This window comes from Chaetodon auriga, chromosome 13 (assembly GCF_051107435.1).
Source record: "Chaetodon auriga isolate fChaAug3 chromosome 13, fChaAug3.hap1, whole genome shotgun sequence".
In the NCBI taxonomy this organism is placed as follows: Eukaryota; Metazoa; Chordata; class Actinopteri; order Chaetodontiformes; family Chaetodontidae; genus Chaetodon; species Chaetodon auriga.
Genome location: NC_135086.1, coordinates 25,266,767 through 25,294,454, shown reverse-complemented (window position 1 = coordinate 25,294,454; position 27,688 = coordinate 25,266,767). Strand labels below are relative to the sequence as shown.

General features: G+C 41.8%; 1 protein-coding gene across 1 annotated transcript in view; it reads right to left on the bottom strand.

Moving 5' to 3' along the window:
- Nucleotides 1–7,345: 7,345 nt before the first annotated feature.
- dnajc10 (DnaJ (Hsp40) homolog, subfamily C, member 10) overlaps nucleotides 7,346–27,688 on the bottom strand; it is a 70,269-nt gene continuing 49,926 nt past the window's right edge. Inside the window, exons 19-25 of the mRNA XM_076747452.1 lie at nucleotides 17,713–17,807; nucleotides 16,811–16,944; nucleotides 16,218–16,271; nucleotides 15,952–16,099; nucleotides 14,693–14,815; nucleotides 8,745–8,852; nucleotides 7,346–8,672 (exon numbers count right to left, since the gene is read on the bottom strand). Coding sequence (XP_076603567.1) covers nucleotides 8,661–8,672; nucleotides 8,745–8,852; nucleotides 14,693–14,815; nucleotides 15,952–16,099; nucleotides 16,218–16,271; nucleotides 16,811–16,944; nucleotides 17,713–17,807 — 674 coding nt within the window. The 3' untranslated portion in view covers nucleotides 7,346–8,660. The remainder of the gene's footprint in view (nucleotides 8,673–8,744; nucleotides 8,853–14,692; nucleotides 14,816–15,951; nucleotides 16,100–16,217; nucleotides 16,272–16,810; nucleotides 16,945–17,712; nucleotides 17,808–27,688) is intronic.

Sequence of the window (27,688 nt, the reverse complement as noted above, 5' to 3'; positions counted from 1 at the left end):
ACAAAGGACTTTTCATGTCATTTGAACACCTGAAGAGGAAATATAACTTGTCCAATCAGACTTTTTTCTGTTATCTCCAGATAAGATCCTTTCTGAGAACTAATCTCGGTCCCGAAATGACTTTGCCTGTCATGAATGATATTGAGAGATTTCTTTATGAGGGGAACACATATAAATTCATTTCTAAAATGTATCGCCTGTTGATGAATGAATGCCCAAAACGAGGTTTGCATAAGTCTAGAATGAAATGGGAGTCAGATCTTAACGTCACAATTGATTAACAGTTTTGGGCAGATTTATGTCAGAAAAGCTTGTCAACTACTATCAATGCCTGGTGTAGACTGATTAACTATAATATTCTACATCAATTATACCTTACCCCAGAAAAATTACATTCATTCAAATCTGACCTGTCAGAGATGTGCTTTAGATGTGACACTGAAGTTGGTTCGTTTCTACATTGAACCTGGCACTGTACCAAAGTGAGGCCTTTCTGGCATGATATCTGTTCCACTTTAACCAGGATCACAGGAGTTAGTGTCCCACTGGACCCAGAACTGTGTTTATTGGGGAACTTTACGTGTATTCATGGTTCTCTAAACAAAGCACAACTCAAATTTATGGAGATTGCTCTTTGTGTGGCCAAGAAGTGCATTGCAGTGTCATGGAAATCTGATTCCCCTCTTTTTATTGACAGGTGGTCTTTTGAGATGAATAGTTGCATCCCCCTGGAAAAAATCACATATTGTCTCAGGAAATGATACAACACGTTTTTGAAAATTTGGCAGCCATATTTAGACCATATCGGTACACCTCTTACTCCAAGTACTTAATATAGTTGTTTGTACTGACTTTGCGTACTGACTTTTTTTTTTTTTTTTTTTTTTGGGGGGGGGGGGTCGTCTTTATTAAGGTAAGGAAGTTCACCCTTTATGCCTTACCTTATGTTATGTATGTACTGTTGGTATATTGATACGTTTGTAAATATTGCAAAACTGAAAATAAAATATTCCAAAAAAAAAAAAAAAAGATGAGTAGTCTCGCACTACCCAATCTTATTCAATATTATTGGGCTTGCAGTATTAACAAACTTGTTCATTGGCTTGACAGAGGAGCTGACGCATGTCCCTAATGGGCTCAGATAGAAGTACGGTCCTTCTCTTTACAGTCCCTCCTTACCGCGCGACTGCCCCTCAACATTCATAACATCTCACAGAACCCTGTTGTTGCTGACTCACTGAAAATTTGGACGCAATTTCGTAAACATTATGGCTTGAATGAACCTTCAACTTTAGCCCCGATTGTTAAAAACCATCTATTCCCACCCTCCCTGTCAGACCCTACTTTTAATGTCTGGCCTGCTGCACGTCAAGGACCTTTACAATAAAAACATTTTTAATGATTTTGCAGAACTTGCAGCCAGGCTCGAATTACCTCACTCTCACTTTTTCTGTTTTTTTCAGGCCAGGCACTTTGTCCAAACCACCTACCCTCACTTTCCCAACCACCCACCCAGGTCTCTGACTGATTCTTTGCTCACCTTCAACCCTGCACAAAAACACTTCATCTTCACTTCATTCTTCTATGATTTACAACTCCACTGATTCCCTTAACCCTGACCAAATGCCTCGCCTGAAGCTGACCTGGGAGGAGGAGATAGGAGTACCAATATTAGATAACCAATGGGACCAAATTCTTAAGCTAGTTCACTTGTCCTCTGTGTGTGCTAGGCACAGCTTATTACAATATAAGGCTCTTTTCATAGTGTACTACACATACGCTCAGCTGACGAAGATTTACCCAGGCACCAGTGACAGTTGTAATAGGTGTTGTAATAGTTGTAGAGGTGATCTCCTGCTAATCATACACATATGTTTTGGTTCCTCCAAACCTCACTGGTTTTTAGTGCCAAATCTTTGACATACTTGAAATAGTGCTTGATATGGATCTTAGTCCTGAGCCTTGCACGGCCCTGTTTGGTCCCCCCCCCCCAGTTACAACACCGAATCTCCTTGTAGCAAAGCGCCGGGTATTGGCCTTTACAACTCTATTGGCCAGACACCTTATTTTGTGGATATTCAATAATTATGCTCTGAGATTTGGATTTCCAACATGCATTCACCATGCACCAATATTACTCTAAAACCAACAGTTGTAAGATTGGTAGCAGTTGCCGGAGGGCTCCAGCAAGGGGAGTGTAGAATTGTTGAGCTACTTTACAGACACCTCACTTCCTCCATTAAGTCATTACAAGTGAGGTGAAGAACCTTTGTGTCTATGTGTAATTCATTTAAATACCCCCTTTTCAGGACACTAGTACTAAACATATATTGTATTTAATATACATCTACATATTTTAGCCCAAGTTTTCTTTATTGAGATAAAATTTTGTATGAAGTTGTAACGCAATATCATCCACTGGGCTCATGAATTGTTATTATCTGTCTAATCTCTCTGTGCTGTTGTTAATGTGCAACTTAATCACGCTTGTAGGTCTGCAGGTCCAACTTGCATTGCCTTGATGGACTGCCAACTGTGGCTGTGCAAAGAGCACAGACCCCGTCAATACCTGCCTGCAGGTCTAGTTTCAATTAATCCCATTCTCACATTTGTATAAATGTGAAAATCACAAATAATAAACTAAACACAAAAACAGTGCATCAAATCTGTATCTTCTTTTTGATAGTTAGGGTTTACATTACTAATGGGTTATTTTTCTATCACATACCAAGAACACACTGATCATCGCAGGCTACTCAATAAAATGAACTATTTTTGACTACTCTAACATTGATCCAACCTCAGTAGTTACACTTACCATGTTTATGGTCATGGGTTCCAAGCATGCGTCATGGACAGGTTTTGAATTAATCAGATCACAAGGTATCCTGAGCTCATTTAAAATTAGTCATAAACCCCCTTTAAACATACTTTACCAAATCCATTGTGGTTAAGCTTCTGTTGTCTGCAGAACTCTCACTGAGAAGAACTAGTCCAAACAGTGACATCTGCTGGTCAAATAGGAAATATTTCAGAAAAAGATAAAGGTTACTTCCACATATTTTAAGATGTATAAAAATACTCAGATTTGAATGATACATTGTCTGATATTGTTTTTCAAACAAAACATTCAATAAACCACTATTACTTCTACTACTACTTATTAGGTCCATTATTTAAAATTTCCACATCATACATCTGTAAGGCGCGTATCAAACCACATTTGGCTCCAAATTAGTTGTGATGTCACAAAATTCTACTCACACATGTTTATTTGAGATTTAGTAAGAACAAAGGAACTTTCCCTTTTAGCAGATGAATGTGAAAATAGCTCTCTATTGTCAAACTCTGCAAATACATCTTTAGAGCTGCAACAACTATTCATTGATTAGTTGATAAAAAAAAAAAAAATGAAACCAGCAAATACTTTGTTAATTTATTGTTTAAGCCACTTCTCAGGCAAATATGCCAAAACCTGATGGTTAAAAGCTTCCAACATATGAGAATTTGCTGTTTGTCTTGGTCTTTTTTATTGACACAGTAAATGTAGGATTTTGGCCTGGTAGTTAGGGAAAAGGTGTGCTTACATCACCTTATACTCCAGAACAATGGGATTGTTATGTATCAGTTTTCTGATGTTTTATAGACCAAAGGACCGATAGAATCTTTTTTTTTTTCTTAGTTACATTTAATTTTTAGTTTTATACTTTTCTCAATAATTAATAATATACTGTAAGTCATTATAGATAAAAGGATATCTAATGGCCACTTATAATCATTATTAGTCTAATCAAACCAGTAAATAATTACTCAGGGTTATTATTTCTACACAGGATTTCTGCAGGGTTCACAAATTTAAATATAATACTTTAAGACATGGGTCTCAAACTCGCGGCCCGGGGGCCAATTGAGGCCCACGGGATGATATTTTGTGGCCCCTTACTTGACATCAAAGTTTAGTGTTGGTGTGGCCTGCACACACATTTTTGCTGAGTTGTTGCACGTGCCGCATTTTTTTTTTTTTTTTTTTTTTTTTTTTATCGTGTGTGGGCTACCATAGATAGTGTCATGATAACTTCCAGTGCCGTTAGTTGTCAACAGTTGTCAAGCTAGCCAACCGCGAAGTACCAGGGGGAGTATCAACATTAGTCACTTGGTTGAAACATGTTCGACGAGTGACACCAAGTGGATGGAAAATATTGCTTATAACCCAGTTCTAGTCATGTCTCTCAAAACGTGCCGTGAAGAGAAAGGTTGGCAACGAGCACAGGCAATTTCAGGAAAAGTGAGAGATGTAATATTTTTTTGTTGAGCACAGGGGCAACCATACGTGTCTCATATGCGCAAAGTTGCGGTGTACAAAGAATACATTAGACACCATTACTCAACTAGACATGCTGAGGAGTATACACAATACCAGGGAGATGAAAGAAAGAACCGGGTAGCCGATCCTAAAAAATGTCTATTGAGGCAATAAGATTTATTTAAGAAAGCAAGCAAAGACAATGAAGCCGCAGTCGAAGCTAGCTACATGGTGAGTGAGATGGTTGCTAAGGCCAGTAGGCCATTCAAGGAAGGCAAGTTCATTAAAAAGTACATGTTGCTAGCTGAAAGTAAAGGAAAAGAAACATCTTGAAGAGGTTTTTTGAGTTGAGAGCAGAAGTGAAAGCCTTCACGGAGAAGGATGGGATGGCTGTTCCCATGTTACCTGATCCCAAATGACTCATGGACTTAGCTTTTCTTACTGACATCACACAGGAGCTGAATGTACTGAACAAGAAGCTACAAGGCCAGGGGCAGCTTGTCAGTGCCGCCTATGACAACGTGAGTGCATTCTCCACAAAACTGTGTTATGGAAAGCCCAGTTCTCTCAGACAAACCTCTGCCATTTCCCAGCATACAAGGCACTCATGGATGTGGGCATACCATTCAGTGGTGAGAAATATGCTGATGCAATTGTGAAGTCACAGGAGGAATTTGACCACAGGTTTGCAGAATTCAAGCCAAGTTCCGGGAGGTGAGTGGAAACACATACAAGCTTGGACAATTTTTGAGAGAATCGCCACGCACCTTCACTGAGCTGTCCAAGATGTTCAAGAAGAAGAAGAATCAGACACACACACACACATGCCATGCACTGGTGAAATTTGTCCTCCACATTTGCCCATCCTGGACGTCCTTCCTCCGTGGCAGACCAGGATCGGTGGGCTGCCATCCAACCAGCGCCTGGGGACCCAGTTCTTTTTGTCACCATTGGTCAGGTGGTGATCTTCTTGCATGTTTTTAGTGGGGGTATTTTTATGGAGGATACCCCAGGTGAACACGGGGAGAACATGCAAACTCCACACAGAAAGGCCCTTTTCCTCGAGCAGCGGGCACCGATCATTGGTGGCACCGTACAAGCGGCAGCCTGTTACAGCAGCTCTCTAGTTTTCCTTCTCTTTTACTGTTTTCTTGTGAGTCTTTTTTTTTTTATTCCATTTTAGTTCTGTGTGTTTGTAAATCTCTGGTGCATCAGAGACATCAAACATGGTAACTCTGGTGCTACTTTTTCACCACTTTTTACAACTCGTGCAACTTTCTCCGCGTCTGTGGGTTAGTGAGACAATGGCTCCCATTGTTTACAGTAGGGATCAGCTGCTGGCCCTGCGTAACACAGCTGTGCGGCCGGAGGAGCAACCTGATGTCCCCCGCAAGTTAAGGAGGAGGATACAGGGGTGCCGCGCTGGGATCAAACACCGGGACAAGAGGAGAGCTTATAGACCGACTCTCCCGTCCGTCATCATGGGGAACGTAAGATCTCTCTCCAACAAGATGGACGAGCTAGCAGCATTGACCTGGCATTATCAGGAATTCCGGCGGCGCAGTATGCTATTATTTACTGAGACCTGGCTGGGAATGCAGCACACAGACGCGACTGTAGCGCTGGAGGGATTCTCACTCATACGGACAGGCCGGACAGAGAGGAGCGGTAAGAGGAAAGGAGGAGGGCTGGCAGTATTTGTGAATGATAGATGGTTTAACTCCAGGCACATCACTATCAAGGAGCAGCACTGCTGCCCGGACATTGAGCTGCTGGCTGTTAGTTTGAGGCCATACTATCTGCCGTGGGAGTTCTCGCATGTCATAGTGGTGGCTGTGTATATTCCTCCCTCTGCAAACACCATTGCATCATTAAGTCTGGACCTGTACTTTGACTTACTGAAGTTCATAGTGGAGAAGAGCTTTTCACATAGGTATGTGCTCCCAAAAGGCACATGGTCCACTTGGTGGTGGCACGGTAGACAATGACTCCCACCCCCTCCAACACACACTCACTGTACTGAGGAGCTCAATCAGTGACAGGATGCTACAATCAAGTGTGTGAAAGAGCGGTATCGCAGGTCATTCCTCCCTGCAGCTGTCAGACTGTACAATAAAAACTGCTCCAAGTAAGCAGTGCAATAGTCTGTGCAATAAGCTGTGCAATAAAACATGTACATAACAGTCTGTAAATACTATTTACAATTTCTTACAATTTTTTTTACAATTTCTTTCTTTTTATTTAAAATTCTCACTCTTTTGTATATATAGTGATGTTGTTTCTAATTTACATGCACTTCTTATATTAATCTGCTCTACTGATGCTGCTGTAATCTGGAATTTCGCGGGACAAATAAAGGAATACTGAACTGAATTGAAGGCATGGTGGAGGACACACCCCCAGCGCCCACAGCGAGAGTCAAACCCGGGACCGTCTAGCTGTGAGGCGACAGTGTTACCACCGTGCCACCATCAAGCAGACCATGTGCCTTTTGGGAGCACATACCTATGTGAAAAGCTCTTCTCCACTATGAACTTCAAAGTACAGGTCCAGACTTACTGATGAGCATCTTCAAGCCATAATGAGGGTTTCAACTGTTCCCTCCCTCAAGCCAAATGTGTCTCAGCTTTGTGAGAGGAAGCGCTGCCTGGTCTCTGGCAGCAAGGAGTAGGCAAGAGAAGCCTATGTTTCGAAGAACCTTTCATGTAAAGAAGGAAAGTTCATGTTCAGAAGGACAGTTCATGAAGAACTGTTCATGTTCAGAAAGGAAAGTTCAAATTCAGAGGAACCATTTATGTTCAGAAGAACTGTTAATAATAAAGATTGAGAAGATTGGATCAGTTGTGCTCTTTTTTTTTTTTTTTTTTTGAATACTTGAACCCTTTTTTTCTGGAATACTTGATGCAGTCCAGCCTGACCCAGACTCTACCTCCAGAGGCCCCCAGGTAAGTTGAGTTTGAGACCCCTGCTTTAAGACCTTTCAAATACCATATAGAATGTAATCTAGCTCTTTCCCCCGTTGTATGATAGCACACCAGTAGGGACAATAGTCAAGAATTATTTATTATACCAGTAGTATGTAGCAAAAATCCTTAATGCTAGAATAAATTAACAGAACCTGGACACAGATGAGCAGAATAAAATTAATGGATGGATTTTGTTAAAATAAACAACTGCCCATAATAAACCGATGAGCTACTGTAGTTAGCTGTAATGACACTGTTTGCTGCAGCAGCACAATCCACTGCCACAACAATCCAAATTTAGAGTCCTGACAGCCCACAATTGGATAAGAGGGGAAAAAAAAAAAAAAAAGATAAATGATGCTACTGTCTCTTACAGGCAAGAAAAGATATTTCAAAGTTTTGTAAATTACAGTTAACACTTTTAAGGCTTTTTTGAGGAAAAATAATTCAAAGCTTTTCAAGACCTGCCAATACCCTGCCTGAAGGAAGGATGTGTGTTGCTTGAAAGATTCAAACTAGGACTAAACTAAACCAAACAAGAACTAAACTAGATACTACAATGTATACTATACACCTAAATGAATGAGAAGAACTTTAACTTTAACTAACTTTACACTGCATTAGAGCTGCAATACACAATTATTTTTTCCATTTATTATTTGGTCAATAAAATATTAGAAAATAGTGGAAAATGCCTGTTACAATTTACTAGCACACCAGGTAGCAAGTTCATATTTCCCGTTGTGATGACTAACTGTCCAAACCCCCAAAATATTCAATTAACAATAATAACAGAGAAATGATCAAAATAGTTGCCAGTTAATTTTCTATCAATTAACAAATCGATTAATGTTTATTAGTTTCAGTTCTATATAACAACATGACTTGTGCAATCAAATAGAATTTGTAATTGAGGGAATAGAAATAGAATAAAAATGGCAGAAAAGTTTTTACACTAATGTGACTGTCAAAGTCTTTTAACAGATACACACCATTTTATTCTGAAGGTCCAACAGTTTCTCCACAATGAAATTCAACACTGTCAACATCTGGCTCTCTCTCTCTCTCTCTCTCTCTCTGTGTGTGTGTGTGTGTGTGTGTGTGTGTGTGTGTGTGTTTCAGTAATATGTCCAGTTTACAGTGTCCCACAGTTTTACTTCATAGAGTAAATACAAACAATGGTGACAGAATAAAAACAAATAAACACAAGGCAGAAGTATTCAGTACATTCAGCACAGCAGGTTAACAGTCTCCATCTGTCTGTGTTACAGCTGTGGTGATATCAAGGAGTGTTGACTGATTGATCTTTGTGCTAGACCAATCAAATCCACTTCTGTCCCTCCCTGACCAATTAGATTGCAGGTCCTTCTGATGGCATCATCCTAAAATCATCACAGCTCATCCTGCAGAGAAAAAGACGTTACACTCTGGTAAACTTTGGTTTCCGCTTGAATTTGAGGTGACCTGGGAGTTACCTTTGCTTTGTTGTGTAACTGAAGTGACAGCTGTTGTAGTCGCTGTCTGATGGTGTCAGCAATCACGTTAGCATCCCGGCTATTGACGTGTTCTCCACTGTGTTCATGCTGTCAACACACACATACAATTATGCATCTTTTAGATCATGTACATGTGTTCCACCCATCTTTGACTCTTTGACTGGTCATTTTCTGCATTTTTGAAGATGAAAAGCCACAGGCCTCCATCTGCTCAGCAAGGTAACCAACTCCTTTAACTGTCCTGGATTACAATTTAAAATTCCGCTTTGATTCGCAAATAGTGCTCTCTATCTTTACATCAAATCTATTCTTGGATTCTTGCATTTGTTTGTTGTTTTCTTGTAGTTCTTTCCACCTACGCCACTTTGTTTTTAAATTTCAATGTCTATGACACCACCAAGCACAAGACCTGAGATAAATACTGTATTGCAATAGCATTTCCACAGTGTCATGACAAGTATGAACAAAGAGACTAACCTAACTGGATATGAATATCACACCTATGCCTTAACTTGCAATTTATGATAGGAACATTTTTTTAAGTAAATAATAAAAAATAATTAAAAAAAAAACAAAAAAAACAAGGATCTTAAACTACCAGTTTAAGATCCTTGACAGACATTGCATAGCAAAAGAACAAGGGCATTAAGAAATATCTTTTTTTTATTATACACATCAGTTAAACTATCCAAAACATTCCACTTTTTCCTTCTTAGGAACAAATCAACGGAAACAAAAACTCAAATATTCTTTCTTAAACTCTCATTGAACTGAACTTGCATTACATGGGAGTATATCTTCTGACATGTTAGACTGATCTTGCAAAAGGGAAATTAAAAATAAACAGGGAAAAAAGAGTAGTTTATCCCTCATTTTTTCTCATGTTTTTCCCAAATCCCAACAGAGAAAGATACCCTATAAGATGGACTTTCACTCTAAACCTGCATAAGAGAACAAAGGAAAAGCTTGCACGTCATCTGCTAATGGCATACATTCAGTAATGAGTTATTTTACTTTTCAAAAATCCCATAGGTGCCACTGCCTTAAATTTAATTAAATGTTTGATTTCCCACTTCTGAACAAAAGAACTAATAGTAAATTCTGCAAACTACCAACGCCTGCAATTTAAGCCCACAGAAGGCAGTGCTGTGTAAAATTTACTACATGCCTAATACCGTGGTGTCACGGTGGCACGGTGGCAACACTGTCGCCTCACAGCAAGAAGGTCTCGCTGCGGGCACCGGGTGTGTCCTCCACCATGCCTTCGGTGCCTGCTGCTCGAGGAGCTGTGTGGAGTTTGCATGTTCTCCCCCGTGTTCACCTGGGGTATCCTCCGTAAAAATATACCCCCACTAAAAAAAAAACATGCAAGAAGATCACCACCTGACCAATGGTGACGCCGAAGATGGGCGCCGGTCTGGCTGCCCACCGCTCCTGGTCTGCCGCGGAGGAGGGACGACCAGGATGGGTTAAAGGCGGAAGTCAAATTTCACCTCGTGTGCCATGCTCCCATGTGTGTGACAAATAAAGGGGAATGTCTCCGCCCGATTCTTCTTCTTCTTCATACATAGGGATGGGAATCGAGAACCTGTTCTTTTTGAGAACCAGCTCCCAGTAGCTCAATTCCTTGAAATCGTCTGCCTGCCTGGTTAATGATTCTGCTTTTTGATTCTACCTTTCTTGCACATGCGCGATGATGTCACACGCACGCTGCATTGTTTTGGTTTAGAACGTAGTCAATATGGCTTCGAGGCAGAAACGCTCCAAAGTATGGCTATATTTCATGCAAAAAGATGACACCAGGGCCACTTGCAACACTTGCAAAGTTTCCATTTCTTCAAAGGTGGGAAATACCTCCAACATGCTAAAACATTTGTCCACACAGCATGCAATTCATTTGCAGGAATGTCACGTGTTTGATACACTACTTAGCGATGCTTGTGAATCTAGCGGCAGAGCAAACACCAGGGCGTCAACTGTTATTAGTGCCGAAGGTAATGTTGAACTCTTACAAGCTCTGTCTGTTGTGTTAACGTTAGCACCATTTCACTGTATAAACTGCTCTCGCCATATGAATCATCTCCATCTCCTTCCATCAAATTTAGATGATGATGACTGCCAGAGTCAGGTTGGCTCAGAGGCCAGCTCTCACACTGGCTCAGAGGCAGCAGCGGGCACCGGCAGGTCTCGCACACATCGATCCACTCCTTTCACTGAGGTAGGGAAAAGTAAAATGACAGAGACGAGGATAAACGAATGTTTATAAACGAGACTTATTTTATGTTAATATGTGAATTTCTACAGAAGAATTCTTTCTATTTTTTGTGTCAGTTTTAGTTGTGGTTTAAGGTGAATGCAAAAGAACTAGGAAGAACTGTTAATATTCCAAAATGTTACAAAATGAAACTTGATAGCCTTTCAAAGTGTATTCCATTAGGATACTCATTAGGATACAGTGGAAAAAATCTGGTCCTGTTAAGATTAAAACTGAGCTGATGTCCTGGCAGGAACTGATGAGAGGTACAAGCTCTTCCTGGACTGTTCTCTGTCTCAGCCCTAGGATATGGGTCTCTGGACCCTACTCTAAGCAGCTCACCTAATTTTTAGGTTTGTTCTGAGATTACGTCACACATCATTTGTGCACACTGTATATGTTATATTTTCTGTGCAGAGATGAAAATACAAAAGACAGTTAATGCAAACAAACCCATTTGTACTCTTTTATTTCCTCACCCAATGAGAATCGATAAGAGAATCGATAAGGAATCGGATCGATAAGCAAAATCAATAATGGAATTGGAATCATTAAATTCTTATCAATTCCCATCCCTACTAATACATTTTAAATCTTCTTGCTTACATGTTATTCACTGTGACCTTTTTACCATGGATGTATGTGAAGGTCCCTCTGAAGCCTGCTTTCTTCCCTTCCTTTCTTGCCTGTTTAACTAGTGGCCATAGTTTGTTCCTGGCATCTTTGGTCGCCTATGTCAGGTCTTCTGAGATTTTGATCTTCCTTTTCTACAGTAAGGGTGATGTTCTGGCATCCCTCCAGATTTTATTTCTGTGGGTTCGTGACAGGAACTGCACATTAATGTGACAACTGGAGCATTTCCACAGCAAGCACTCTATGAGTGATATCCACTGAGGCCAGATGTCAGGTAAGATCTGGCTGAACAAATTGATGATGATCTTCTTGACATCCTCTCCCATTTGTTCATGGATCTCAGGAACACGTAGATTCCACGTAAGCTTGCAGATTGTTGCAGCAGTCACAGAACACTTTGTTTTCTTTTTCAGGATTTCAACTCAGCTCTGTAGGGTTTCAATTTTGCTTGGCATGCCCTCCATTTGTTTCCCTATGAATTCAAGAGAGCCAGTGACGCTTTTGGTGGAACTTGTGTTTGTCGTTAACTGCTGACACACACACACACACACACACACACACACACTTATAAAGCATCTCCAAAACTGCAGCTCTTGTGGGGTCTGCAGTGGTCAGTATCTACCAAAAGTGGTCCAAGGAAGGAACTATGGTGAACTGGCGACAGGATCATGGGTGGCCAAGGTTCACTGATGAACGTGGGGAGCAAAGGCTGGCCCGTGTGGTCCAATCCAACAGACAAGCTACTGTTGCTCAAATTGCCGAAAAGTTAATGCTCCTTCTGATAGAAAGGGGTCACAATACACAGTGCAACGCAGTATGTTGCGTGTGGGGCATAACCGCAGACCAGTCAGGGTGCCCATGCTGACCCCTGCCCACCACCGAAAACAGCAACAATGATTTATAAATGAAAAAAATGGAAATTGTCAGGGGTGCCCAAACTTTTTCATACGACTGTATATACACACACACTGCTCCAAAAATTTAAGGGAACACTTAAATCCCACATCGGATCATGAATAACAAACTATTCAAGTTGAAAACCTTTAGTGATGTACATAATGTGACTCAGTAGTGTTCATGGCCCCTGCATGCCTGTATGCACTCCTGACACCGACTTGGCATGCTCCGATGCTCCCGTTCAACGGATGATGTCCTGGGGGATCTCCTCCCAGACCCTTCATCTGGGCATCAGTGAGATCCAGGACAGTCTGCTGCGGTACTTGGCAGCGTCAGATGCACCGATACATAACATCCCATAGGTGCTTAATTGGATTTAGGTCAGGGGAACGTAAAGGCAAGTCAATGGCATCAATGCCTTCGTTGCCCAAAAATTGCCTACACACTCTGGCCACATGAGGATGGGCATTGTCCTGCACCAGGAGGAACCCAGGGCCCACTGCACCCACATAAGGTCTGACAATTACTCTGAGGATTTCATACCATTGGCTATGACATGGAGGTCTGTGAGACCCCCCAAGGATATGCCTCCCCAGACCATCACTGACCCATCGCCAAACCAGTCATGCTGGATAATGTTACAGGCATCATAACGTTCACCAGAGTGTCTCCAGACTCTTTGACGCCTGTAACATGTGCTCAGTGTGAACCTGCTCTCAATCTGTGAAGAGATTGGGGTGCCAGTGGTGGACCTGCCAATTCTGGTGTTCTCTAGCAAATGCACAGTGCTAGGCTGTGAGCACAGGTCCCACTAAAGGAACATCAGGCCCTCACGCCACCCTCATGGAGCCTGTTTCTGACAGTTTGGTCACGCACAAGCACACTAACAGAACTCAAAACCAGAGAAGAATCAGTCAGGAAGAATAAGGAGTCTGTGTCTGTGGCCACAACATGCAAAACCATTTCCTTTGTGGGGGTTGTATTGCTTTTGCCTCTCCATTGCACCTCTTGTCAGTTTCATTTGCACCAAAGCAGGTGTAACAGTCAGAATCACTTGTGCTTCCTAAATGGACAGATTGATATCCCTGAAGTTTAACTGACTCAGTGTTAGACTGTGATGATTAAGTGTTCCCTCATCTTTTTGAGCAGTATATATATATATATATATATAAACACACACACACACATGTATATTTATACACAGTACATATACACTATTTACCGTGAAGTTCCATGGTTATTTATTACCTTGCCTTGTCAAAAATTTTATTGTTTTTGTTTGAACAACAGAGGGCGCAAACATAGTGGTCAAGAAGACAGACTCCCGCCATCCTTTGCATACAAGGCAAGTGCTGCTAAAAATAATCCCAAAGAGAAAATTACGGATGAATGTGCAACATTTTGGTCTTCCCATTTCAAGAACTGACACTGGCGAAAAGGAATCCGAGAAGCTCAAAACAATTTGCAAATGCTGCTGGACAATGGTCAACTATGCTACGGCAAAACATATCAAAGCCATTTGCCACATCGCCACCCAAAAAGCTTCAGCCTGGCCAAAGGAGCATGAAAGAAGCATTTGGAGCCCCACTTCTGCATTACAGTCTGAGAGCTGAAGAAATAACAAGATGCATCAGTGTGTTATATAGCCAAAGATTTAAGGCCATTTTCTGTGGTGACATGATGGAACTCCTCTTTTAATTATTTTATAAAAGGACTGCTTCTCTTTGTTCTTTGTTTTGAAATTGTACATGGTTCAATCATTCATAGCCAAAAACAATTCATGCAAATATTTTGCACATGCTCAAGTCATGGCTGACTACTTTTATTTTATTTTATGAAAGAAGGAAAGCAGAAGCACTTTAAGTTAAAAACAAATTTTATATGAATACAAAAAATGCTGTATACACTAATTTATTCATAAAGTGCATTTTTTCAGGTTTTTCTTTGTTTTTAAATACCACAATAGATATCGTATTGTGGCCCTGATATCGAAGTATTATCATTCTGTGCGTTTTTGATATCGTTACATCCCTATGACTTAAGGATGAGGTTTGGACTGGTGCTCTTTATCTGTTTGAAAGTGCTGCTTCTTTGTGTGTATGCCTGTGTGTGTTTGTTGGTGTGTTTGTGTGTGCGCACTCACCCTCCTTGTTCCCCGGTATGGGTAGAATCTGACGGTTGGGTAGGCAGTGATTCCAACTGACTGACAGGTATGATGATGAGTTTGACAGTCCAGCTTCCCTGCCTGTACCTCCCCTTTAAGAATCTGTCAATCACACAAAGGACATCTCTTGAAGAACCTCGAATACACATACTGTATGTCAAACTCAAGGCCCGCGGGCTGGTTTTGGCCCGCGATGGAATTATCTTTGGCCCGTATGATAATATCTAATTATTGATAGAGCTGGCCTGCCGGTATATTGCACGCACCACTAGTACTACAAGTCCCACAATGCACTGTCACTGTGCTGGCACGTCAATCAAAGGCCCGCAAGCACGAATCCTTGCCCCACTCGTTCATCAGCAGCCTGATGGAGCTTGTTTCCTGTGGTCAACTTCAGCTACCCTCGCCCCAAAAAATGGCTAAACGGACGATGGACTTTGAAAACAGGGGTTTTCAAGGCAGGTGGGAGGCAGAGTATGTGTTCGCGGATATGAAGGACAAAGCTGTTTGTCTTCTGTGCGGAGACAGTGTGGCTGTCATGAAAGAATATAACGTAAGAAGACACTATGAAACGAAACACCGTGACAGATAAATTACTCTGGAAAAGCTGCATAAAGAGCCAGAAGAAATGAATGCAAGTGATTTTTCTTATATTTAATGTTTAATGTTGTTGTTTATAGATAAAAATGGTCTTATAAGCTGTGTTAGTTCCAGGTTCAAGGATCTGGCTTAGACTAGTGCGCATCAGAGAGCAGCACACTCAGGTTTAATATATGTTGACTTTTTGCACTCTTTGGGCATTTTTGGTTTTTGTTTCAAGGAAATTATTTTTTGTCTGTTGTTGGCCTGTGGGAAAATGCTTTCATTTGAAATTACTATGGAAGGGTGCAGATAAAGCCATAACAAATGAATGCAACTGATTTTTCATTTATTTAATAATTAATGTTGTTTTACAGGCAGTAACTTATAAGCTGTGTTAGTTCCAGGTTCAATATGTGCAAAATGGTCATTTCAATCAGTTTTCAAAAAACACTGAACCAGTCCGGCCCTCGACTTAGAAAATTTTTTTTAGATTTTGGCCCACTGTGTATTTGAGTTTGACACCCCTGCTCTAATACATAGAAAAATAACGTCAATTTTAGTTTCATGTCACAGCCAATAGCTGCTGGAAGAGTCTGGTTTCACCCGTCACCTCTACTAGGGAGTGACTAACAGGAAAAAGAAAAAGAAAAACTCACCCGAGCTAAGACCTCAAACTCTGGGGCGAAGTGTTGACAAGGTCCACACCAAGGGGCATAAAAATCCAGAACCCAGTGACCCTGACCTGACAGAACCTGAGACCTAAAGGATTCTGGAGTCAGGTCTACTGACGCCCTGGGTAAAGAGCTGTACACACAAGACATTAACATAATTACACATCTAAAGTACTCCACATGAACCCAATCATTGATTCTTTTGACACCAGAAAAACAATGAAAATAACTAAAGACTGTTAGTGTCTCACCTCAGTGCCCATGCTCTCAGTGAATGTGCATCTCTATGCCAACTATTATAACTCCTGAAGAGAGACAGAAGACATAGATCGACAGGATAAATAAGTTAACTGATAAGGCAAAACTCTTAAACCTATTGCACCTAATGATGCTGACAATGTAGGATTCATCTCTCACCTCATAATTCATAACCACCTCATCATTTAACTTACAGCTATCTAAAGAAAAGTGTGTGCATGAGGTGCACAAATTGTCACTGCTGTCACTTATTTTATAAATACCAGTTTAGCATTTGCTTGGTTTTTGTGTGTACACATTGTTTATATATCTGGCCCCTAATGTGTTTATGGATGACAGGGTCCAACAAGACAATGTGATGGGAATAGAAAGAAACCAAACGCAGACACCCAAGGAACTCCACAGGTCATCAGTGTTTTATCGTTTTATCTTAACACTTAAATATGCCATATCTGATTTTAGTGAGAAATCCCCATTTGCAATCTTACCAAAATGATAGCTTTGATGTGTTTGAATGTGCATTTTGTCTAAGGTATGTAAGATGGTCTGTACATACAGAGGGAGTTTTTTTAAGAGTGGTACATACATGAAGTGGTCTGGCTGCTGGGTGTTACCAGAATACAGGCGGATTTCAGGGTATGCCCTCACATTGTGACTCTGACAGAATGACTGAAAGCGCTGACAGTCAATGGAACCAACCTGGATGTGACCTGACAGCAGCTGGATGGTGAGGGACGGAAAGAAGGAGACATGCAGGTTAGATAAGTTACGCTCTGTGTACTGTTGATTACTAGCAGTAGTAACTAAACAGTTGTATGCAAACTTTCTGTCTGGTCCTCAAGCTGTGTTTGTTCTGCAAATGGATGAACACTGCTTGGTCCATCCCATGATTGGCATAGGGGACTTATGTCATTCCCCGTCACTCTCCCCTCATTTCCTGTCACTTCTCCACTGTCAGACTCTCTAACAAAAGGCACAAAATACCCAAAAAACAAACTGAAAAAAGTTTGTTTTTGTTATGCCCTGATAAAAAAAACAAAAACAAATGTGTTTGCCAATATTATGAGTTTTAAAATATTAAACACTGCTCTGTATTGGCCTAAAACTTTAGTATCAGTTAGGCTATGTTAAAGCATGTCGTCCATCTGGTGAGCTTAGTGTTATGTCAGTTTGCAACTGAAAAAAAGTAAAAATGCTGCAAGTAAAAACACTGGAATAATGAGTTTTGCACAAATCTTCTGGTGCATCAAAGAGACACCTGCTGCATACAGAGAAAGTGTTTTTCTAGTCTGTGTTCTAGTCTCTGCAGGATTTTGTCAGGTTCAGGAAAAAACAAAAACAAAACAGTTTACTTTCCAGAAGATGTACAGTCAAACAGTTAGTATTACTCTGTGCTGCTTTCCTCTACACAGTCCAGGTTGTTTCAGTGTGTGGGGCATTTGCACTGTGTGAATGGTGTGTATATGATGTGTATAGTGTGGGTTGTACCCTGGCCATGCGTCTCCACTCTGGCATCAGAGCCTGACAGGGACCACACCATGGCGCATAGAAATCCAACACCCAGATCTGTCCTTCAGCTCGACCTGCAACCAACAAAACACAGAGAAAAAAAGAGACAGCAGTGGCAGTTGGAAGAAGAACTAGGAACTTTGTCTATTGAGTTCCTACTTCTAGTCATAGTTCTGCTCTTACACTCAGCAAGAGTATGAGTTACACGAAATACGACTACTACAATTACAAGAATTTAAATTCCTGCAGAATTGAAAATATCCACCCCTCTTCCAGGCTAGTTCTGAGCTGTGTTTTCAAGTATATTGTTGAGTAAGCAATAAGAGAGGCACAAGTTTTAGAGACTGCAGTAACACCCCAAATCTGGTTCAAATGTAGATCCAATATAGTTGTTTTATCGTCTTTTCTTTTTGAATAACCGTCCAGATATTGTATACATGATATAGCAGGGTGCACTTCACATGGTAGATGAGGCTTCCTCACTGTTCACAGATTAGTTGCTTCTCATGCAAATGTGGATCAGTGTACCCCACTTAATTTTTGGGGAATTTGGAGAAAAATGGCCAGGTTTATAGCACTTCAGGGGAGGGAAGATAATATCAATCAATCAATCAATCAATCAATCAATCAAACTTTATTTGTATAGCACCTTTCATACAAAAAAATGCAACACAAGGTGCTTGACAAAAGATAAAAACATGAAACAGTAGTACAATAGAAAGAAGAACACACCCACAGACCTACAAAACCACAGCACACCATGCCCACACACACACACACACAACCACACATACACACACACACACACACACACACACACACACACACACACACCAACGAAACTGTCAGTGTAATAACATGGCAGGGCACTGAGGAATCATGAGAGGTAAAAACCACCTATGGGGAGCTCATCCACACTGCAAGGGATCACAGCCCACGGCCACAGGGAGCGCCGCCGCAACAGAGACCCCCGACCCAGATAGACCGGGTTGGACCCCACACATAGTGCCAGGGTGGACCAGGGTGGACTCCACACACAGGGCAGAGCCCCCCAGTCCTCCGGGCCCGAGGGGTCCCCATGACGACGCCCCGGCGGGCAGACCAGACACACCTCCCAGCGTGGAGGCCCCCCATGAGGAAGCACTGGAGCTAAAACATAAAAGACAATGGAATAAAAAGACCTAAGACTTGAAAGGCAATAGAATAAAAAGACCTAAAACCTAAAAGACTGAATGCCGCCTCCCCGTGGGTTTTGGTTCGAACCCTTGGAACAATTAAAAGGCTGGTGCCAGAGGACCTCAGGATCCGCGAGGGCTGATATGATAAAAGCAGGTCAGATAAATAAGATGGCCCAAGACCGTTAAGACACTTATAAACTAATAAAAGCACCTTAAAATCGATCCTGAAACACACGGGGAGCCAATGCAGCGATTCTAAAACCGGTGTAATGTGCTCCCGCCCTCTGGTCCTCGTCAGCACAAGTGCGGCTGAGTTCTGGAGTAATTGTAAGTTATAGATAGTCTTTTTGGGAAGACCAGAGAGCAGGGCATTACAATAATCTAGACGGCAGGAGATAAAAGCATGCATCAGTACCTCCGTGTTAGCCTGAGAGAGAAACGGGCGGACTCTGGCTATATTTTTAAGATGGTAAAAACCTATCTTTGTTAGATTTTTAATATGAGGAATAAAACTAAGCTCAGTGTCAAAAATGACGCCCAGGTTCTTAACAGATTGTGAGGGTGTAAAACCTTGCAGTTTTGGTAAAAGTGTCTCTCTCTTGCCTTCAGGACCAATAACTAAAACCTCTGTTTTATCCTGGTTGAGCTGTAGGAAGTTCTCTGCAATCCATGACTTGATGTCTAAAACACAGTTTAAAAGGGTATCAATAGGCCATGTGTCATCAGGAGACACAGCAATGTAAAGCTGTGTATCGTCAGCGTAGCTGTGAAAGCTGATGCCGTGTCTCCTGATGACATCCCCAAGGGGAAGCATATAAAGATAAAAAATACTGGACCTAAAATTGACCCTTGGGGCATCCCACATTTCATTTCACGGGTTCCAGAGGAACATGTATCCAAACTTACATAGAAACAACGGTCTGTGAGATAGGAGTAAAACCAATTAAAAACAGTACCAGAGAGGCCCACCAGGTTTCTGAGTCTGTTTAATAAAATGTGGTGATCTACTGTATCAAAGGCAGCACTTAGATCCAGTAGCACCAGGACTGTGAGTTTTTGTGAGTCCACATTACACCTGATATCATTTAAAATCTTTAAAAGGGCTGTCTCGGTACTGTGGTTCACTCTAAAACCAGACTGATAGTTCTCTAAAATGTCATTAGTATTTAAGAAATAATTTAGTTGGTTAAAAAGCAGCTTTTCTGGATACACCTCTGTAGTTATTAAAAATGCTGGGGTCTACATTGCTCTTCACCACTGCCGTTTTGAAGGCAGCACGGAAGACACCCGTCTGAAGAGAGCAATTCACTATATTTAAAATCTGTTCCTCGAAGAATCCATAAAATGTCTTTAAAAGTGATGTGGGAATTGGATCTGAAAGGCAGGTTGTTGGGTTTACCTGGGAGAAAACTCGGCCAAGTGTCCTCGCATCAACCAGGGCAAAACTCTCCAGTGTTTCCTTGGATAAAGGATTATGGAGGATGGGAGTGACCGCAGCAGACTGGGAAGTTTCTCCAGGATAACCGGGACTGTGGCTCCTGGAAAGCAGTGAGTGGCTGCGTTGAAGAAGCAAATTCCCCAGGTTATTGAATCGCCCACTACTAAAGTGGTTGGAGAGATGAGGGGACAAGGTGGTGGAGGTTGTGACGTCCCGTGGCTGGATGATCCGTGGTCTGCGCTGTGCGTCCGGACAGACGGATGCGGTGTGGAGGCTGCTTTGTCAAGCCTGGGAGAGGGATTCCCCGCTGGCTCTGGACGAGGAAGACCACCGGAGCGCCGGAGTGTGACCTCCTTCAGGATCCGACGTCGGGCAGAAGCGGTCGTGGACCGGGATGAGGACCGTTGAGGCTTCAAGGTGGCGTGTCCAGTGACCTGAGCGCTACCGGCTACCAGTGGCGGAGGATAAGACTGTGCACACGGTATAGAAGCAGATGATGAAGGGCAGACAGAAGAAGAGCCCCGCGGAGCCAGGGTGAAATTCAGCTGTGCTCAGTGAGGTGTGGGGTGAGTTGTTCACCCAGGTGCGCTCACTGGGACAGGCGGGAGCGGTGGAGATCTGCTGAAATCATTTAAAGTCCTGGGAGGTGAAGGAGAAGGCCCCAGGTTCCCAGCCAGTGTTGGAAATTCGTTTGAGTCCAGGATGTCATAGCGATTTTGTAGCTGGATGTCACAGGTTGTGGGAGTGTGACGTGACAGCCTCTCTCTCCTTTTGAGATCGCCGACAACCACCCAGGTGTCCGGGTGTAAAGGACTGGAGCTGACTGGGACCTTGGGTTTAGCCCCGAGCTGGAACCAGGGGTCCTCAGGAAAGGCGGGTGGAGCGGAACCAGTGGTGCCGGTGCGGTAGCAGCGGCCTGCATAGAGCCGAGTATCGAGGCAGCAGTAGCAGCGGCAGGAACAGAAGCAGCAGCGGGTGGAGTGGAACCCACGGCCGGGACTGTAGTAGAGCACTGCGTGGAGTCAGCAGCCGAAGGAGTGCAAACAGCAGCCGAGCAGGGAGCCATGGCCTCAAGCTCTTTACTGGTGGCAGAGACTTGTGCAGGGCCGAAGAGGATAGTGTCCAGGTGTCTCTCAGCTTCCTGGATTTTGTATAGAGTGGAAATCCCCTGCTCCAGCTCAGCGATTTTCTTGCTGAGGGCGAAACAGCTTTGACAGCCGGATGGCGAGGTAAGTGGAGCCATGGTCGACTGAGCTGTGCTCAGCTAGTTTAGTTTGCTTGAGATTAAAGCGTCTGATTACTTAAATTGTTTCTCTGGTTAGGAGGAGTAGTTAAAAAGAAACAAGATCTAAAAAGTATGACGTAAAAAAGTTGCTTAAAATTTCATAAAAAGTCAGTTTTTGACAGAGGTGTTTGGCGGAGAGACACAACACCGACGCATGCGCCCACTGCCTTGAGCACATATATGGCAGACTGTTCTATGTTCACAGTTTCTGTAACATCTTTATCCTTTTTTGTGTTAGCTGGGCATTTAACGGCATTGTCCTTACTAATTTTTTTTCTCCAACTATACAGGACTACATCTATGTTGGAAAATGAAAACATCATGGGGATAAGTGAAACAGCTAAAATAAAACAGGTTTCAAACAGGATTAAACAACTTAAATCCAAAATAGTTTTTTGCACGAAGCACATTTAAGAGCTGCAGAAATGGATAGACTACAAAAAAAGGTGGCCAGGTCAGGTTTTATATGCACCATACAATGATTATTCTAGGGGTGTACAACTCTGATTCCAAAAGAGACAGAAGGAATAAAACAGAATGTAATCATTTGCATACAAACTGTTAACCTATAAGAGTTTTACAGTGTTCCTAAATCCATAATACATCAGATTCAGAATAAGCATATATTTTTTAAAAATCAATGAAGCTGAAGTCAAACATTACATGTATTTTGTTTGTACTGTTCTTTAGTGAGTATATTATATATATATTATTTATGTTTTCACTGCATCACAATTTTTGGAATTGGTTTAAGGTCATTCATGATCAATCGGGATGACGTATCATTGTCCAGGATAATATATCGACACTCAAACTGGCATCCAAGGTCCAAATAATGATAATCCCAGGGGGCGCTGTTGAGCCATGGTAGAATAAGACGCGCCTTACTGTAGCTCCTACAAATTTCACAATAAAATTACAATTTAAACAAAACCTGTACACTTTAGACCCCAAAGTCTAGGAGATTTTGTATATATAACACTTCAAATGCCTTTTAGTTAAGAAAAATGGGGAAGCCAAAGGCTAATTCCAAGACTGAGTCAAACGATGATGGAAGCTGAGCTGAAGCAGCGAGCCAGACTGGAAGAGACCACCCGGAGTTGAGTGGTCTGAGCAACGACAACCAGGTGGTTTTGGCCGCTATAGCATCACTGCAAACCGAGTTGTCGCAAGTCAAGTCAGACATCTGCAACAAAATTGATGAAAAGATTGCTGACGTGAGTACGACTTTGAGAGGAGAAATGGACAGTGACTCTGCATTTTTTAATAAACGCCCGAATAGACTCCCAAGCTGAGGCGCTAAACAGTTTAGGAGAGTCGGCTAATGCTAGCTCAGCTACCGTGGTGGAACTTGAGGCTAAAGTAAAGCAACTGCATGGCCAAGTCGAACAACTTTCAGAAAAGTGCTTGGACCTAGAGGGTCAGTCTAAACGACAGAATTTGAGAATTGCTGGAGTTAAGGAGGGGAGAGAAAAGGGACAGAAAACCAGAGACTTTGTGGCACAATTGCTAACAGATGTCCTAAAGCTGGATGAAAAGCCAATGATAGATCGAGTACATAGGGCTCTACGGGAGCGCCCCGGGGATGATGTACCACCCAGACATCTGATCCTAAGGATGCACTACTGCCATGAACTTGAGGACATATGACAGAGGGTCACAAAGTCTAAAGGCCTTTCATATCAAGGACAGCGAATTAAAATTTTCAGAGACTTTCTGCCCGCCTTTTTGAAGCGCCGTGCTGCTTTCACCCCAGCCAGAAATTTGCTACGAGACAAGCCTGAAGTGAAATTCAGACTGTTATACCCAGCAAAACTAAGAGTGACGCACAATGGGAACAGTACCACATTCACAGACCCAGAGGAGGCGCATCGATATGCGGAACGCCACTTTGGCCCAAGCAAATCCCAATCGTAGGACAGACATTCACTTTATTCAAAGATGATGGTTGAAGGTCACAAACACAGGGAGATATTGACAAATTTCAGCCACCTAATGAGAGCATAGGTAAATTATAGGGGTGGGACTTTAACGCGTTAGTTACGATTAATTAATTACCAAAAAAAAAAAAAAAAACGTGTCAAAAAAATGAAAGCATTTAATCGCAGTTTGCACTCCAGACAACACGGAACATTTATAAGTGCACGAGTTCCTGGTCCACCGATCACACTGATGCACAAGACGCATCAGAGCTAGGAGGCTAACAACAACTAACATGGAGGAATCCGATGAGAGTACATTGCTTGGACTAATGGAGGGCAAGTTTCATTTTAAAAAACTGTCTGATGGAAGCCTTGATAAGAGCGTGGTTTTGTGCAAATTGTGCAAAAAAGAATTTGCCTACCACCGAAGCACATCAAGCCTACGGTACCACCTGAAAGCAAAGCATGTTGCAGCGAGCACAGAAACCGCCGGAGCTGTTAGTGCTAGCAGTCCTGGTCCGAGTACGAGCAAGCCGTCCCGGCAACCCACACTGGAGCTTGAGTTTAAATAAAGTTCTATGAAAGCTTGAATATAGCCACCATTATGATTTATAGTGTCATTGTCAGACCGATGCAAAATAAACAATATTTTGTTGTTTAAGTGTATGTATGTGTCTATAATTTGATTCAGTCATATACCAAAATTCATTTAAATTGAAAAATGTGGCTTCTTGTGGCAAATATTGTTATATCATTAAACTGCGATTAATTGAGATTAATTAATCACAAAGCCTCTAATTAATTAGATTAATTTTTTTAATCGAGTCCCACCCCTAGTAAATTATTTTGCTTCATTTTTCTTTTCCTTGTAGGCTAGCCTACTGCATTGCAATATCTGTTTAGAAAAGTTTTATCTTTCGTTCATTTCGTTTTCAATGTCATAGTACCTAGTACAGACAACATCTGGCAATATGAGTGTCAGAATTTACTAGGATGGCCTACATGTTTTCCTGAATGAATAGGAATATATTTGAGGATTTATTTTATAATTAAGACAGCAAGACTACTGATATGTGTCTGATTTCACTGCTGAATAACATAAGGTCTGTCTGTTAAATTGACTAAAGGGGAATAGGCCTTACTATTATGTTTTATTTTATTTTATTTTATTTTATTTTATTTTATTTGTTTACCTTTATAAGAACAAAACGCTCTTTGGAGTCGATTTACTTTTTCAGTTTTCTTAATGGAGGATGCACAATCCATCTTTTAAAGCCATATAAGTTTTGTCAAAGGAATTATAACTGTAGAGCTACTAGTTTCACTCAGGGATCAAGAGTTCAGCCACAGTTGGTTGCTAGAGTTTATTCTCTTCTTAGAGAGGTTACATTACGCGTATTCGTTAACTGACAATGTTTTGTTTATATGTCTGTGTAGTGGACATGGGAGGGGGGTTGGAAGGGGGAGGCTGGTGGCTGGAGTGGCATTCAACTCTTAATTATGTATACCTAAGAAGGCAAAGAACAGTGATTTGTAATCACCCTACATAATGTCCAGCGAGACACACACTAGACTCAGGTGCAGATGGATACAACAGATATACCACTCTAACACTCCCAGTTAAGGCTAGAGGGACAGCCATCCTGATCCGCAGGGGAGTTCCATTTAAGCATTTATCCACGATAGTAGAGAGGGACGGAAGATATGTCATAGTCGTGGGGGAAATCCATTCAACACCAATAACCCTGTTGAACATATATGGTAGGGTTGGGTGGTAATCCGGTAATAAGGTATCCTGCTGTATCTAAAAATAGCAACGGTATCAGTTTCATTACCGTCATTAAAAAAAAAAAATGCTGCGCATAAAGCTGGGCTATTCAATTGGCGGCCCCCAGGCCAGGTCCAGCCCCTGAGGAATTTTATACCGGTCTTTAGAGTGTACTGTAATTATTACATATGGACAGTCTCATATAGCGCATGACCATGACTAATTGTACATTCTCTCGTGCAGTAGGAGGTGGTATGCACACGTTTAAGTCATGGTGGAAAAACAGGTAGAATATACCTGTTTTAGCCAGACATATATTTTGGGGGACTGCAAATGACCAATAAAAAATGGACAGAGATATACGCGTTTATCGCTGTCGATGAGAATCCTGTGTGCTTAATCTGCAACGAGTGCCTCGCCGTGTGTAAAAAGTATAATTTGAGAAGACATTTCAACACAACGCAAGCTAACTTTAACACTACTTTTCCACCGGGCTCTGCCGCTCGGAGGCAGAAGATATCGGGGCTTACATTTTGTTATGAGCAAAGATGGCGGATATTGTTCCGGGCTTGTACGGATCAAGAGAGAGCAATGGCAGCATCGTTACGAGTGACATGGATATTGGGAAAAAAGAAAAAGCCGTTTACAGGCTCAGAGACAGTCAAGGAGTGTATGCTGGCATCCATTGATGTGGTGGTAACAGATGAGAAAACACGAAAAAGCATTACTGATTCGATCAAGCAAATTCCAACATCTGACACGTCAAATATAAGGAGAGTCGAGTCCCTTGCATCGGACGTTTTCGAGACGCTTTTTGAGAAGTTAAGGAAGGCTGAGGTGATGTCTTTGGCCATGGATGAGTCGCCAGATAACGGTGATGTTGCACAGCTCTGTCTCTGTGCAATTTTTTGATGGAGAATGTTTTTGCCAGGATCTGCTTGGACTAATTCCCCAGGAGGGGCAGACCGCTGGTGAGACTTTATTCACCAAAATTGCTGCATTCTTTGAGGAGAACAACTTAGATTTGGCGCACGTCAACATGCTGGTGACAGATGGTGCGCCCTCGATGGTTGGCAGGGATCAGGGGCTCGTTGCGAGGATGGCAGCCGCGGTTCCGCAGATGAGATCACTACATTGCCTCATCCACCAAAGCCTCCTGTGTGCCAAACTCAGTGGTGAGTTAAAAGAGACCATGGACTCTGTCATGGCAATTATAAACTTTGACAATTATGTTAGGCCCCTATAGACCTATATGCTCTATAGGTCTATAGGGGCCTAAAATAATTGTAGCATTGTCATAACAAAAATGAAGTCCACTCTGTTCAGTGTATCTGGTTGAATTTTTACTCGAGAAAAAGGTGACTGTGCAAAAGTACATGCTAAAAAAATGAACCTGAGCATGTTTACAGATGTTTTAACACAAGTATGTCCTGAAGTTTTTTCTGCTACTCTCTGGCTGCTAGCTCACCGAGTTTTCGTCGCACAGTGAGGAGACAGACATCTTCGTGATCTTCAGACTCTCTGCTTTCATATGATACCAGGCTTGTGTGGTTTGCGTGAAGTGGCGAGATCAGCAGATGCAGTACCGTTGACATGCGCTATTTTCATGTTTTCGTTACATGTGCATTTCTTCGGGTATGACTTATGTTTCATTTGGGTGGCAATGCTTGGTAGAGGCTTTTAGCAGAGTTTCTCCCTGTCATTCTGGTATGCTACAAGTTAGAATTGGTGCTTTCTAGCGTGAGCATTGACCGTCTGAACTGTGCGCATGTAACGGTGCCCTTCAAAGTGATTTTTAATTAGTCACGGTAATACCGTATACCCCGCGAAAATGTGGGGAAGGTTTGATGGTATCAAAATTTGGATACCACCCAACTCTAATATATGGACCAAACAATGACAATCCTGAATTTTTCAGAAAGGTTCTGAAATTAATACCAGATATCTCCACTACTAACTTAGTCATAGGTGGTGACTTAAACCTAGTGCTAGATACTTATTTGGACAGATCCTCTCCAGTGAGGGTGGAATCCTCCAAAGCATGTAATCTTCTAAAAGCATATGGAAAATATGAACATATTTGATGTATGGCGCATGTCTAACGGATCTGGCAGAGAGTATTCCTTTCACTCTAAAGTACACAATGTTCACACGAGATTTGAATAATTTTTAGTTGACGGCAAACTAATGCCATTCTCCTTTAATGCTAAATATAATAACATGATTATCTCTGATCACAGTCCTGTTTCATTCTCATTATAGCTTTGTGGAAATAATTAAACTCAAGATCAATATTCCTTTATTTGTCCCGTGAGGGGAAATTCCAGATATATATTCCAGATATATATTCTCTTATAACAGAGA